A 16,141-nucleotide genomic window follows, 5' to 3' on the forward strand; every position below is an offset into this window, starting at 1 on the left:
ATCCCTGCCAGGAAATACACCAAGAGAACTTAAAATAGCTCTGAAAAGTGAACGGTGGATACCTTAATAACACCATCAGACCCAATGTGGCCTAAATCAGGGGTGAGCAACTGTAGTTGCCTAAGGGACTATTCAGGGAAAATAAAAATGTTTATGGACTACAATATTGTTTCCATTTAAACTTAAAATAGTTTTACTGAGCCCAGTTGTGTAAAGAAGGATAGAAATATGAGAGCAATGTCACAGCTTAGAAAATGGGAGAGAAAAAGGAAAAACAAATTTTTTTGAGACAGGGTGTGGCTCTGTCACCCAGGCAGGAGTGCAGCAGCGTGATCTCTGCTCACTGCAGCCTCTGCCTCCCAGGCTCAAGCCATCCTCCCACCTCTGCCTCCCAAGTAGCTGGGACCACAGGTGTGCACCACCACACCCAGCTAATTTTTGTATTTTTTGGTAGAGATGAGGTTTTGCCAGGTTGGCCAGGCTGGTCTCAAACTCCTGGACTCAAGCAATCTGCCTGCCTTGGCTTCCCAAAGTTCTGTGATTACAGGCATAAGCCACTGTGACCAGCCGAAAAAGGAATTTTTAAGAAGCATAGCTGAGGTTATAAATTGTTTCCACATTAAGGTTTTTGTAAACATAAAAGGAACATAAGAATCACTGGGAATTATGAATATTGGTGTGCACTGTGGTTCTTTGAATGAGCCACTGGGCCATTCAGAATAGCTTTATTGAATAGAAATGTGTCAATGGGAAAAATCAACACTGCTTCTTGACCTTAAAATGTTAGTATCTGGGCATATTTGAGAATCAGCAACTCCTAGGTGCCTTTCTAATTTTCATCTTTTTTATCTGTATTTGTGTTTTCAAGTTCAGGAAGTACGTTCACATCCATTCTCTTATTTTATCACTGAAACTGCCTCACAAGGAGTAGGTATTATCATTCTCCCATCTTAATAAATGAACCCCCCCTTCACCCAGATACCCAGACCAAAAACCTTGAAGTGATCATTGATATTTTTCTTTCTCATCCACCATCAATTTTTGTATTTCTTTTTGAGACAGGGTCTTGATCTGTCACCCAGACTGGAGTGCAAAGGTACAATCTTAGCTTACTGCAGCCTTGACCTCCTGAGCTCAAGCAGTCCTCCCACCTCAGCCTCCCAAGTAGCAAGTAGCTGGGACTACAGCAGCCATGTACTACCACGCCCAGCTAAGATTTAAAAAAAAAAAAAAAAAAAAAAATTATAGAGATGGGATATCACTATATTGCCTTGGCGGGTCTCAAACTCTTAGCCTTAAGCAATCCTCCCCCCTCAGCCTCTCAAAGCTCTGGGATTACAGGCATGAGCCACCAAACCTGGCCATCATCAAATTCTTTTCCTTCTATCTTCAAGATAAATCTAGAATTCAACCCTTCACCCCTGCCTCCATCTCACCATTGGCCTCCAAGCCTCCATTGCTGCTTCCCTTCACTTGCTGCTCCTGCCTCATAAGCAGTTCCCTGCTTCTGCTCCTGCCTCCCCGTATTCTATTTCCTACCGTGAAGCAAGGGAATTTTCTTTAAAAAACGCAAGTCAGATCCTGCCACTTGAATGCACGAAAACCTCCAGTGATTCCCCATCTCATTCAGAGTAAAAGCCAATGTTGTTACCATGACTATGAGACCCTGCCTACCTGGTCTTGATCACTGTTCCAGCCACATTGGCCTCCTAGCTCTTCCTCCCAGGCACAAAGTACACCCCCATCTCAAGGCCCTTGTCCCGGCTGTTTCCCTTCTCTTTCACCCAGATCTCCAACATTTCTATACCTTATCAGAAAGCCTTACCTGGCCCACCTGTGTCCTCCCTCTCTCTCTTACTCTGTTTTGTTTTCACCAGAGCTGTTATCATTTATATCATATACTTCTTTATTTGTTAGTTCGTTGTCTGTCTTTCCCACTAGACTGTGAGTTCCTTGTCAGAAGGGAAATTTGTCCCCTTTTTTCACAGGACCTTCATACAGAGACTGACATGTAGCAAAAGTCCAGTGAATTATTTATTGTTTAGATGAATAAGTGAATAAATGAACCCCCATTTACACTTAGAGCAATTGGAGCTTAAAGTGGTTAAAAGTCTTGCCCAAGTCAGAGTAAGCATTAGAGCTGGGTCCAGAGTTATTGCTTGCAATCCAACCTTAACTGAGGGCCTGAAGCTTGACTAAAATAGAGAGTTCCTCATGGCTCCACATTGAATTCATTCAATAAATCACAGTCCACCAACCAGGAGTAATTTGCAGCAATTCTGATTATCCTTTTATTTTTTAACAAACTTCAAAAGGAATACAGTTTGTAACACTCGGCTATCTTCTTAAAATCTCTTTTCCCCTTCCATTTCTGTAGCTGTGCTACTGTTCTAGACCTCTTGTTCTTCAAAATCATCACACTTCTCTCTTCCTCATAGGTCTCCAAGACACCACTCTTTCTGGCACAGACTCTAAAACCAGGATACTGGACTAGACTAATTAAATATCTTCAGTGTTTCATTTTATCTCCCTTGTTGACTTCTTATCTATAAATGTCAATTAGATCAAGTCAGTTTATAGTGTTGTTCAAATAATCTATATCCTTACTGATTTTCTGTCATTCATTTAGAGGAAGCTCTCAATCTCTTACTACAATTTTAAATTTGTTTCTCCTTGTAGTTATGTCTGGTTTTGCTTCATATATTTTGCAGCTTTGTTGTTAGCTGCATAAACATTTAAGATTGCTATGTCTTCTTGATTGACTTACTCCTTTATCATTATGAAATAATCATCTTGATCCCCAGCAATATTCTTTTCCTGCAATTTACTTTGTATGACAGTGATATAGCCCCTCCAGTTTTTTTAATAAAGAAAGTGTTAGCATGGTAAATCTTTTTTTTCTATCTTTTTATTTTTAACCTATTTGTGTCTTTTATAAAGTGCATTTCTTATAGGCAGCATAGAATGCGGTCTAAGTTTTTAACTCAGATTTGAAGATCTCTACCTTTTAGTTGAGATATTTAGCCTAATTACATTTAATGTTATTATTGATAGATTTAAACTTATTTTGTTATTTGTCATCCTCGCTTTTTATTTTCTGTTTGTCCTATCTGATCTTTGTTCCCTTTTTCCTATTTTTCTGCCTTCTTTGGAATTAGCCGAATATCTTTGTGATTCTACTTTGTCTTCTTTACTATCCCTAAATGCCAATTAGGTCAAATTGCCTGGAATGCAATTCTTGCCACAACCACGTACTAGCTATAGACAAGTTTCTTAACCCCTCTGGACTACATTTTGCTCAATGTAAAACAGAAATAACAATAGTGTTTGTCTTGTAGGGTTGTTGTGAGGACTAAATGAGCTAATACATGTACAGTATTTAGAACAAGGTCTGATACATGGTAACAGCTACAGCTATAGAAGAGTTGTTGTTAGTGGTATTGGTTGTAATCATCATTGTTATTTGCTTTCATCTATTCTTTGTAATTTTCCCCAGCCCATGCTTCTTCTTGCTGGGCTGCTGTAAGATAGCTGAGGTACCTGGAGTCTCCCTGCTCTGCATATGTTCCTTCACACCCAAGAAGAGGACAAAAGCATCCCTGTAGGAATCATGGTTCTTGTCTCACTGTGACTTCTAGTCTTATAAGAAATTCTTATGAAGAATTTCTGACAAGGAGGAATAAATTCAAGAGACCTATTGTACAATATGATGACTATGATTCATAACAATATATTGTATACTTGACAGTTGCAAGAGTAGATATTTAATAAAGAGAGCTATGTTACTAATTCACATTAAATTCACAAATATCATATGAGAGAAGACTGTCCCTTTTTTTATTCAAATGAAAAGTTACAAGCATTGCCATGGGTGCTACACTGCCAAGTAGTCCCAGAGCAGAGGGACACTGAGGCCAGGGTGGTCTTCCATGATTCAGCAATTTTGGGGGATTCCTGGAACTTAAGTTGAACACAGATGAATCTTCCTCTTATTTTTTTAATCCTTTGTAGGTCGCTCACTCTGGCCTCTCATATAACTAAAATGTCCCCAGTGAATAACATGAATGTCAGTGACCCAGTAGCAAGAATTTTACAAAAATGTCATAAGAGAGGATATATTCAAATCATGATGCAAAATATGGCCTGGAGCTCCAAACCCAGACATGTGTACCTCACTTTCCTTCTCAACAGATGTGCACCCAAAAGTTGAATGTGAATTCAAATAAAGAATCCAAAGAGAAACCCTTTGCAAAGTTGGTAATTATTTACTCTTTCTACTAGGACTGCTTTTTTTTTTTTTCTTTTTTTTTCTTTTTTTTTTTTTGAGACAGAGTCTTGCTCTGTCACCCAGGCTGAAGTGCAGTGGCATGATCTCAGCTCACTGTAACCTCTGCTTCCAGGTTCAACTGATACTCATACCTCAGCCTCCTGAGTAGCTAGGACTACAGATGCATACCACCATGCCCAGCTAATTTTTTTTTTTTCAGTAGAGATGGGGTTTCACCATGTTGACCAGGCTGGTCTCAATCTCCTAACCTCAACTGATCTATCCACCTCAGCCTCCCAAAATGCTAGGAGTACAGGTGTGAGCCACTGTGAGGACTGTTTTTACTACTACAAATAGTAGCACACATAACAACAACAACAATAATACTTATCCAGCCCTTACCACGTGCCAGTGAGCATGCTCAGTGCTTGACACATATCACCCTCATGAGTTCTCACAAGAACTCTATAAAGTAACTATTATGTTATCCCCATTTTACAGCTAAGGAAACTGAGGCACAGGGCCGCTAAGCCAAAGGAAAGTTAATGACAGAGCCAAAGTTGCCACTTAGGTGTTTCTCCTTTAGTCTGAGATCTAACCACTGGTCTAAACTGCCTCTTAGTACATTAGAATACTGCTTTATCTATTGGTAAATCCAGATTTCCACATATCCGGACAGCCTGAAGACAGAGAGTTCAGGGCCATTAATGCCCACACAAATAGATCTGCCTGTAGTGTGAGGAGCTAGGAGGGAAGCCACCTGTATGTCTGCAATAACAGAACTTCCATCTGCTCCAGGTACTGTGCATCCTATTTAATGAGCATGTTTCCACCCAAGAAAATGCAGAGCCGGAGCTGACTAGACAGAAACAGTACATCTCAGCCCTCAGTTTTTCTTGGTTTTGACACCTTCTGGTATGTGCCAAATTAGCAATAAATTCTGAGGAAAACCTCAGAGGGAAAGCCCCTCCCTCAAGCAGACTTTCCGAAGGAAAATTGTTGCTTTTTCTCTGATCCCACCAGCTTTCCCATTCAGAAGCCTTTAACCAGAAATCCCCTCTGTTCAATTAGAATCGTGACTCATGTTCTTACTTCAAAAAAAGAAACCAAAGTTTGTCATCTAGAAAGGAGGAGGAAGAGTGTGAAGAAGAGGGTGCTTTAGAGTCAGACTGTTCTGAGTTTAATTTCTGACTGTGTCCTTCATCCGCTGTGGAACCTGGGAAAGTTACTTAAACTTTCTCAGCCTCAGCTCCCTCAACTGTAAAACAGGATTAATAGTATGTAATGATATAGCTAATAGTAAGTATTTACTTTAACCTAGCTGTTGTTCTAAGCACTTTATGTTTCTACTTTAATCCTCACACCCTTGAGGTAGATACCATTATTATTATCCCCATTGTATAGATGAGAAAACCAAAGTAGAGATAACTCTAGTAATTTATTTGCCCAAGGTTGCACATGAATCTGGGTATCTCCGGATTTAAGCTCTTAACTCCTCCAGATGAGTGTAATAAATTCACACAAAGTGCCTGGCACAGCACAGAAAACTTGTAACACTTCACTAAGTAGTAGTTATTGTTTTTATTATGAGGGAGTAGTTAACGATTCAATATGAATTACACTTTATGGGTTCTATGAACTTCTTTTTCTACTTTTATTCTCATGTATTATGATTATATACACAATAGATGTTGTAGCTGTATTCATTGTTGCAAATCTCTTTCTATGGATGCAAAGTAAAGGGAAAGCGTTAGTAGCTGCCAGATATAATTCCAGAAAAGTGTGAGGCTGTTACAATCTTGCTAGTCATTACTAAAAAAACTACAAAATTTCTTGCCCACTTCCTGAATTTGATTTTTTACATCATCTACTTCCCTATGTACCTAAGTTCAAGATTTCCTTTCACATATTTAACTTACTGTTTGGTGCTAAAATGATACATTTTCCTCTGCCCATAGAGAGATTTTGTAATAAAGCTGGCATTTATTGTGCATCTACTTCCTGACGTGCCTCATGCTTATACTTCACAACCACTGTCTCATTTAATCCTCACAACAACCATATTAGTGAGGAACCATTACTGATCTGTCTTATGGAGCACCAAGAGGTTAAGCATCTTGACCAACATCTCACAGTAACTGGTAGAACTAGAACTGAAAGATTATACTCTTAACTGTTACAAGCCAATAATCTCTCTCCTTAGCCCTAGCTGAACCTCCCTCTTATGTCCATTTAGTCCATGAATACATTAATATATTATTTTAAGCACTGACCAGGACAGCTAGATGATCTATGTAACCCTAGAGCTGTTTGCACCGGCCTCAGCCGCAGCACAGGGCTGATAAACTTATCAGTCATCCGGTCAGTGCTCCCTGCCTCAGCTTTGGTCCAGCCATCACCTCTCTTGCCTGAGCCCCTGTGACCAGCTCTTCACTGATCTCTTTGCTTTCTCTCTTGCCACCCCCTTCCTCCTACAGTGTATTCTCTATCCAGCAGCCAGTGAGATCTTCTTAAATAGAAATATGATTGTATCCCCCCTCCCCCCCTTTTAAAACCCTTCCATAGTTTCCCATTCATATTTAGAATAAGCATACTGGCGATCTGATTTACCCGTTTAAGAGGTCAGTCTAGCTACCGCAGGATGAATGGAGAATAGACACAAGAAGGAAAGTAGGAAAGTCCGTTAGCAGACTCCTGTCATGGTCCAGGTAGTGTTGATGGTGACTTGACTGGGTAGTTGCAATAGGGATGGAATGATATGGGGTACATTTGGGAAGGCAAGCTTGAAGAACTTGGCAATGGATTACATGTTTTGTATGCAGTGTTTTAAAATCTCATCAGAAATCTTTAGAAAGATTGCTCTGATCTCTCAAGAGCATGGCGCTTACAACCAACTGAACTATAACAAACGTCTATTGACCAGTTACCATATATCAGGAACTGATAGTAATTCAGAAAGAAGAACATGGTTCTGTGCTAGGTATTTAGAAAGCAGTATCAGAGTTCCTTCCCTCCAGAAACTCACAGTTCAATAGTAACAATAAATATAACCACAAATAAATTAAAGCTGTGTGATAATTGTAACAGCAGAATTATCTACAAGGCCTAGGAGATGATGACATCAAAGTAAAGGTTTAAACTGAGGGAGAATATGAGTTTTCCCATGAGCAACAGGGAGAAGGCATCCCAGGCAGCATAGGTTGTACCAAGTTACAGAAGTGTGAATTTTTATGGTGTGGTCAGGAATTACAGATACACAATGTAGATAATACAATGTGCGGGAACCAAGTCAGGGGGGTAAGCAGAGATGGAAAATGAAAAGTTGTTTAGGCTAGGTCAAGATGCTGGACTTTGTCCCTATAGGCTAAGGTTTTCCTGAGTGCATTCATGCCACTAGATTGTTTTAATGATATACAGACGAGCATGGATCAGATATAATTGGCCTTCCCTATCCACAGGTTCTACATCTGAGAAATCAACCAACCATGGATGGGAAATATTTGGGGGGGGGGAACAATGAAAAATAAAAATACCATAATAAAAATAATGTGAATTAAAAATAATACAGTAGAACAACTATTTACATAGTATTTACATTGTACAACGTATTATAGGTATTCTAGAGATGATTTAATATATATGGGAGGGGCCAGGCGAGGTGTCTCATGCCTGTAATCCCAGCACTTTGGGAGGCCAAGGCAGGCAGATCAACTGAGGTCAAGAGTTCAAGACCAGCCTGGTCAACATGGTGAAACCCCATCTCTACTAAAAATACAAAAATTAGCCAGGATAGTGGTACACATCTGTAATCCCAGCTACTCAGGAGGCTGAGGCAGGATAATTACTTGAACCCAGGAGGTGGAGGTTGCAGTGAGGAAATCATGCTATTGCACTCCAGCCTGGGTGACGGAGTGCGACTCCATCTCAAAAAAAGAAAAAAATTTTTTTAAAAAGGATGTGCTTAGGTTATATGCAAATACTACACCATTTTATGTAAGGGACTTGAGCATCTGTGGATTTTGGTGTCTGCAGGGGTCCTGAAACCAATTCCCTGTAGATGCTGAGGGACAAGTGTAATCATTTATATATTTTAATGTGTGCTACATAATGTATAATTAGTATATCAAGCCTATAATATAGTTTCCTTTTCAAAATAAATGTATTCATGTTAAGTAAGTTAATTTAAAGAAAAATATCAAGTAAATCAATAGAATAGGTGAACAGATGTGGGACCAATCATAAAAATGAAATGTAAGAGGCCAAAGTTTGAGGCACTTTTCATATAAATGGCAGGGGAAGGGGATAGGCACTGAAGGAATTTTAGCATGGAAAAGGCATGATAAGATTTGCAGGTGGTAAGCTCTGTCTCATTTCCAGGAATAGGATGAAAATCATTCTCGTGTCCCTGAAACCAATTAAGAGGTTCCTCTATAATTGTCCATGGAAGCAAAAAATGTGGGTGGGGACTGAAATAGTGGAAGTGGGAAGAGGGAAGACGGCGCCGTGAGGAACTCCCCAGGAGGTAAAAACTCAACTACACTTGGCTACCGAGGAATAAGGATGAGGAAACAGAAGGACCCAGGATGACTCCTGGGTTTCTGGCTTGAAGGTCTGAGTAGATTTTGGCTGCCAGCCACTCTTAAGGGCCGCCGAAATTTGTCAGGCAGGAAAAATTTTAATTAGGTGAATTCTTCTTTATGTTCCAAAGCAGAAATTCTGTCTGATTTGAGGTGAAGTGAGGATTTGGAAGTTTTCCAGTGGGTATTGATGACAATAAACAGGTAAAGCCAGTTTTAGAACTCAGTGTTTGAATGTATTTCAGTATGACCAGATCTCTCCTTTCTTAGTTGGATAGAGCCTGAAAAATGCCAGTCTCGATTCCTAGATCGGTGCCAGTTCAATATGTAACAATCCACAAAGCAGATAGGATAATACATGAATTGATTAGTAATATTGATCTTAGGCCAGGCGCGGTGGCTCACACCTGTAATCCCAGCACTTTGGGAGACTGAGGTGGATGGATCAACTGAGGTCAGGAGTTTGAGACCAGCCTGACCAAAATGGTGAAACCCCATCTCTACTAAAAATACAAAATTAGCCAGGCATGGTGGCGCATCCCTGTAATCCCAGCTACTTGGGAGGCTGAGACAGGAAAATCACTTGAACCCAGGAGGAGGAGGTTGCGGTGAGCTGAGATCGCACCATTGCACTCCAGCCTGGGCAACAAGAGTGAAACTCCTTCTCAAAAAAAAAAAAACAGTAATACTTATCTTAACATATCCAGATAGCTTTGAGCTCTGCCTCTGTAGTTCTCAACCCTCCTTTTTATTTTATTTTCCTGTATAAAAAATTAATTTCTTTCAACAGAAGAGCTTTTGGAGAAGGAGGAAGGAAGTGGGTAGTACTTCCTGTGTTGACTTGGAACATCCTCCCTGTAATGTACCCGCGTTTCTCCGTGTAATACACCTGCAATACAGCAAAAGAAAACAAGGGAAGGTTTTCCTGAATGAAACTTGACAAGAGGCAAAAGAGTTGTGAGATTTAGCACCCTCTTTTTTCTTTTGCGTGCAGTCTTTCAGGAGTTCCCCTACCTAAAAGACTTTTAGCGCGTACACAAATTAAGTTGCAGCATAACATTTTCCAAGGTGCTTTCTGGAATCAGTCAAGGAGTCTAAGTCTCACGATAGGCCTCAATTCCTCCCGTAAGTGGAAGTGAACAGTGCTTGCTGTTGCTTACGCTCAACCACAGGCTCCAAAATCTGTGCCCTGTTCCTGAGCCATGTGCATTTCCATGTTTATAAGTATCAAGCTTCATGGCAAAGTGTGTTCAACAATTCACTCACTCACGCATTAATGCAGCTCTGGTCTTTCTCCTTTCCCTTAGGTATTTATGGGCCATTGGTAAGAATGTCTGGAAGAGATGGAAGAAAAGATTTTTTGTATTGGTGCAGGTAACTAACTCTTCAACTCTAATAATATCAGTCTTAAGAGACATCAGTATTAAAGATTTGCTAGAATGAATGAATGCTTTTTAACTGAGTATAACTTTAATAAAATACACAGAGCTCATGCATTTAGCACAATGAATTTTTACATATATCCATGTAACCACCATTCAGAGGAGGATATGGAACATTTCCAGTACCCAAAGGGCTCCCTTGTGCTCTATTCTCTATTTTTATATCACTTTAAATTTTTAAAAAATTAATGGGTACTCATAATTTTTTAATTCGAACAATACAGAAATATGTGAGATAAGTTGGGGAGAGTAGACTCCCACCACTGCCCGGTCTCCTGCCAGGGATGAAGGATTCCAGGAGGGAGCAAGCTCATGCCAGGTGAGGGCTACAGGGACATTGACTTTGGCTGAAAACAATGTAGTATTTTGAAAAGAACTGAGATAGGCATTATGAGTAAAGTCAGAATTTAGTTGGACTCTTTGCCTCTATTTTATTATTTAGTGTGTTTGAATTTGAATTACCTGTGTGGAAGTGCTCTACTCTTCTTGGTGCCTGGTGCTTCCAAAAGTCTTAGCCAATGTCCCGTAACTATGTTTAATGTCTAGAATAAATGTTTCTAGTAAACTTCTTCTTTTTTTTTTTTTTTTTTACTTAAACAAACCAAATTCTTCAAGTTGTTCTGCAACTTGCTTTTTCCACACAAGTTGTTTAGATACCTTCAATGTTTACACACATAACTCTGGCTCTAATATCTGTAAACTTTTCCCTTTTGGATAGACTTCTGGACTTTCCCAATTTAGACTATTCTTAATACTGCAGGGAACATCTGTGTATGTGGATACAAATGTAGATGCAGATATTGATGTTAATACATTAGTCATATATAAATAATACCTTTACTGTTGAGCATTTCTTAAATTTTTTTCCAGAAATAGTAATACCTGTCCTTGAAAGACCCCATCTTTTTGGTTGGGGAGGGGTATTTATTTTTTGCATCAGGATTTTTCAGTTTACAAAGAAATTTTCCAGTACCTCTTTTTAATTTTCAGACTCCACCGGAGCATTTAAACTATAATTCAATTTGCAGAAATCTAATTTATGCTGTACTCTGAAAGATTTCACAAAGTGAGTCAACTTGGAACTGAGTGACAAAGGTGCTTATTGGGTTACTTGACCAGGATTAATATTTGGAGTGCTACCAATATTTAGAGTACTTTATACTCGGAGACCTGGCTATAAAGCAACTCCCTTTTAGGTCTAAATGACCTTGAGCGTTCCACCAACTCTGAACTTCTAAGACTAGACTGTCTATAGATCTACTTAAGTCTCTGCTGTGCCACTAAGGCAAAATGCAGCTCTCTGACCCTAACAAGCAAGAGGTAATCTTTGCTTTCAATATTGTTGTAGGGTAGAACAAAACCTTAAAGTGATTTAGCCACAAAGAACATTTTGGAATGATGCCCATCCCTCAAAATAACCCATGGCTGCCGGACATGGTGGCTCACGCCTGTAATTCCAGCACTTTGGGAGGCCAAGGCGGGTGGATCACCTGAGATCAGGAGTTCAAGACTAGCCTTGCCAACGTGGTGAAACCCTGTCTCTAGTAATAGTACAAAAAATTAGCCGGGCGTGGTGGTGCATGCTTGTAATCCTAGCTACTAGGGAGGCTGAGGCAGGAGAATCACTTGAACCAGGGAGGTGGAGGTTACAGTGAGCTGAGACTGTGCCATTGTACTCCAGCCTGGGCAACAAGAGCAAAACTCTGTCTCCAAAAAAAATAAATAATTAAAATAATGCATGGCTAAGCAATTGAAGCTATTGTAGCTTGCAGTACATTTCCTCAGACTATTAACTGACCAATATTTATTCAGCACCTACTTTGTGTGGAGCACATTGAGAGGACATAGAGAAGAACTAAGGTCTGGTATTTAGCTTCCAGAAAGGAATCCGTTAGAGTTCTACATATGCAAACAGCCGAAATAGACTCAAGCTAATTAAGGTTTAAAAAATGAATCTATGGAAGGCTTTGGAGTTAACTCATAGAATTGTGAAAAAAGTCTGAATTACCCATCCATGTTAAGAACAGGGCCAGCATAGTTCCAAAAATCCAAGTTGTGTTAGGCTTCTCCAGAGGGAGAGAACCAATAGAATATATGTATATAAGAAAAGGCATTTATTAGGGAGAACTGGCTCACATGGTTACAAGGCCAAGCAACACAATAGGCTGTCTGCAAACAGGGGAGGAAAGAAGTTGGTAGTGGCTTATTCTGAGTCTGAAAACCTCAAAACAAAGGAAGCCAACAGTACAGCCTTCAGTCTGAGGCCAAAGGCCCAAGAGCCCCCAGCAAGCCACTGGTACAAGTCCCAGTGTATAAAGGCCAAAGCACCTGGAGTCTGATGCCCAAGGGCATTAGGAACAGAAGGAACCATGTAGCAGGGAAGAAAGATGAAAGCCTGAAGACTCAGCAAACAAACTTATCCCACCTCCTTCCACCTGTTTTGTTCTAGCTGCGCTGGCAGCTGATTGGATGGTGTCCATCTACACTGGTTATGGGTCGTCTTCTCCTAGGCCACCAACTCAACTGTCAATCTTCTCTGACAACACCCTCACAGACACACCCAGACATAGTACTCCACCAGCCATCTAGGCATCCTTCAATCCAACCAAGTGGACACCTTATATTAACCATCACAAGTCCTGGAACCATGGCCAGTGCTGCTGGTGTGGTCATGAGACAGACTGGCTCTGACCACTTTCCATCCTTGCATCTCTCCTTGAGGGTCAAATTTCATAGAGGGAGAATTGGTTTAGTCCAACCTTGTTCACTCCCAACTTTTAGCAGGAAGAAGGGGTGGCACTTGGATTGACAGTCCCACTGGATTGCCTTTCATGCAAAATCAGGATGCCATTACCAGAAGGAGAAATGGATACTGGGAAGGTAAAAATAACTGGTATCCACTTTAAAGAGCATACAATGTAAATGGGAAGACAAGACACATCAAAAGAGACGGTGCTGGCCAGGAGCACTGGCTCATGCCTGTAATCCCAGCACTTTGAGAGGCGGAGGTGGGCGGATCACTTGAGTTCAGGAGTTTGAGACCAGCCTAGGCAACATGGTGAAAATCCATCTCTACTAAAAATACAAAAACTAGCCAGGCATGCTGGCTTGTGCCTGTAATCCCAGCTACGGGGAATGCGGAAGCAGGAGAATTGCTTGAACCCGGGAGGTGGAGATTGCGCCACTGCACTCCAGTCTGGGAGACAGAGTGAGACTCTGTCTTAAAAAAAAAATAAATAAATAAAAAAGCAGTGCTGAGTCATGCATGGTTCTCGCCCCTCAGTGCTTCTCATTGCACTTGGCACAGCAGTCTGTCTTGGAATCACTTGGGAGCATGCCTGGCCTCCCCGATAGACTGTGCACTGTTTCAGGGCCAGTTTTGTTTCTGATTCTTTTTTGTGCCCTTCCTTCTTTCCTCCACCACACTCAGACACAGTCCCTAGCCCAGTGTCTGGCACAGGCAGTCAGGAAATGCTCATGGAAGAGAAAAGAAAAAGGAAGAGAGAGGAGAAAAGCTCAGGCAGTACCTTGGGTGGTGCTGAAAAAGAAGAGATCATGTGCTCTGAGAAGTGGCTGGTGACAACCATTCTCAGATTTCTGAGAACTTCTGATATGATTAAGTACTTAGGAGAAGTAGATGACCTCTTATTTCGGGAGAGGAAACTCTTCAGGAAAAACAAGAGGAAATGTGTGGAAAACATCAGTAAAGCCATGTCTGTACAGTAAGTATAGGGAGAACCAAAAGGGAGAGAATGATTTTTTCAGACAACTGGAACACAGGTGTTAAAGCCTTCACACTGAGCCTTCTACCAAGAGAAGATGAAAGTCACACAGCAGCTAAAAAGCAAGCTCTGTGCTCACTTCTAAGAGTCATAAAAGGGTACTTCTCATCTAAAGTTCAGTATCTTTCCTAGAAAGGCAGGAGAAAATAAGTTCAGAATTCTGTGAAATTTTTCACGTACATATGATTCTCATTAACTTTAAAGAGCTGTCAACGTATGTTGGGTACATCCATCCCCCCAAAAAAATCTGTTTCAGCCTGAATCAGATTTCTCCCTTAACAACCTCTGTGACACACAGAGGTGACATGAGAGTCCCATCATCACAAAGATAATGGGGGAGCCAGGGTGACAACTCAGGTCTTCTCTTTCAATTCTTATCCCACTCACCACGACAATGTCTAAAAGCAATTTGCTGGCACACCCAGAAAATACTGCATTATTTTTAAATTATTTCCATTTTTTTTCTTCTCCACTATTTAAGTGATCACATTTAGAAGCACTTTATCAATATCATAATGAAAAAAACACGCTCCCTTTGAAACAACCCCAATGCCATCAGAGCTGCAGGAGGAAAGTTCAAGGCACCAGTGCTGGTCCAGTTCAGAGGAAGCTAAAATGTCCCAGGTTGTTTGAAGAAAAGGACGTCAGTCCAAGTGGTGACAATTGGCCCCCAATAGCTGCATGCAATGTTGAATTCAGTCATATGTACAAGCAATTTTCAGTTTCTCTTTAGCCACCAACACTTACTTTGAAATTCAAAATGCAAACATGAAACCCAGAGAACCACCCTGGTTCAATTTGCAGAATGGTGAGGGTTCTGGGAGAGGGAGAAGATTCCCCTAACCCCGCCCTTGCTCCTGGGCAGCCTTAGAGGGAACTCCCTGGAAAACAGTGTGGAAACCACCGAACAGAAATTATATCTACCTAAGTGACTTACTGAATCTTTGTGTCTTTCAGTTCAGATGTTAGATCTTATGGAACGTATTTATATAGAGAGCTAGGAGCACACAATTTCCAACACAATTATGATTTAATACATTAGATTTAAAACAAGGAAAATTGTCTGAAAAAAGCAAAGACGAAGAGAGGACATCGAACATTAGTCTCCTCAAAATTCATCTCCTACACGTACACATAGAGTCTACTTTTTTGCTTATAACACGTAACAATTAAAACTCTCCCTGACTGAGATTTCCTATTAGTGCTACTGTCTGCGGGAACAAAATGTTAGCTATAAGGGGACTTTCTACTAGTCAGGGATAAAGGACATACTCAGAGGAGTGCTGGACCAAAGTAGCAATTCCCATTTCTTAAGGATCAGAGCTAAAATTATTATAGATGTGGCTAGAGTCTACCCTACCAACTGTGAAGGGAATGAAGCAGTTGCAAGGAGCTTCTGTGCCAGAGATTCAAGCATTCCTGTGTGATGAGATGATGTCTGTAACTGTGGGCCTGGACCATCTGCATCAGGTGTTGTTTAAAATGCAGATCCCCAAGGTGCCGTCCAGAAGACTCTGATACAGTAAGTCTGGGGTGGGGCCCAGTAATCTGTACTTATAACAAGCACCCCAGGAGATACTGATGCAGGTGGTCCAAAGGCCACCCTTGGAGAAACACTGCCTTGGAGGTCATTATCCTGCTTAAATGAAAGGTCTTATTCCCTTCAGAGGACACCATCTTGGAGTTTATGTTCTCTATGGAACCAAGCATCAGAGTAGCTAAATAGATGACTATGTTCAAATGGCATGATAAAGCCTCCTCTTGCCATGTTCCTTGAAATTCCAATATATGTCCTATAAACTTGGTTGGCTGCAAACCCTAATCCAGAGATTAAGGGGAAATGGGCCTTCAGTACCCTGAGTCAAGAAATTACTGGGGCCTCATTCTAAACCCTTGGGTCCATGGCGAGAACCAAGCACATTGATTACTACTGTTAGTAACTCTAATGTGACCAAATCAACACTAATGATAAAGGTGCCAATTCCTTAGAGCACCACTGGATAGCCAGAATGCCCCACCCTGTGTGTGTAAGGAGAGCAGTGAAAACAGGCCAACTTATCACCCATATCAGGT

At 40.8% G+C, this 16,141-nt stretch overlaps 1 protein-coding gene across 13 annotated transcripts in view; it reads left to right on the forward strand.

Moving 5' to 3' along the window:
• CADPS (calcium dependent secretion activator) overlaps positions 1-16,141 on the forward strand; it is a 483,060-nt gene that overhangs the window by 298,027 nt on the left and 168,892 nt on the right. For all 13 annotated transcript variants that reach the window (XM_073009971.1, XM_073009972.1, XM_073009975.1 and 10 more), the window contains exon 9: positions 10,152-10,218. In XM_073009971.1, the coding sequence (XP_072866072.1) occupies positions 10,152-10,218 (67 nt within the window). The remainder of the gene's footprint in view (positions 1-10,151; positions 10,219-16,141) is intronic.

The sequence above is a fragment of the Chlorocebus sabaeus genome, chromosome 22 (genome assembly GCF_047675955.1).
Source record: "Chlorocebus sabaeus isolate Y175 chromosome 22, mChlSab1.0.hap1, whole genome shotgun sequence".
Taxonomy (NCBI): Eukaryota; Metazoa; Chordata; class Mammalia; order Primates; family Cercopithecidae; genus Chlorocebus; species Chlorocebus sabaeus.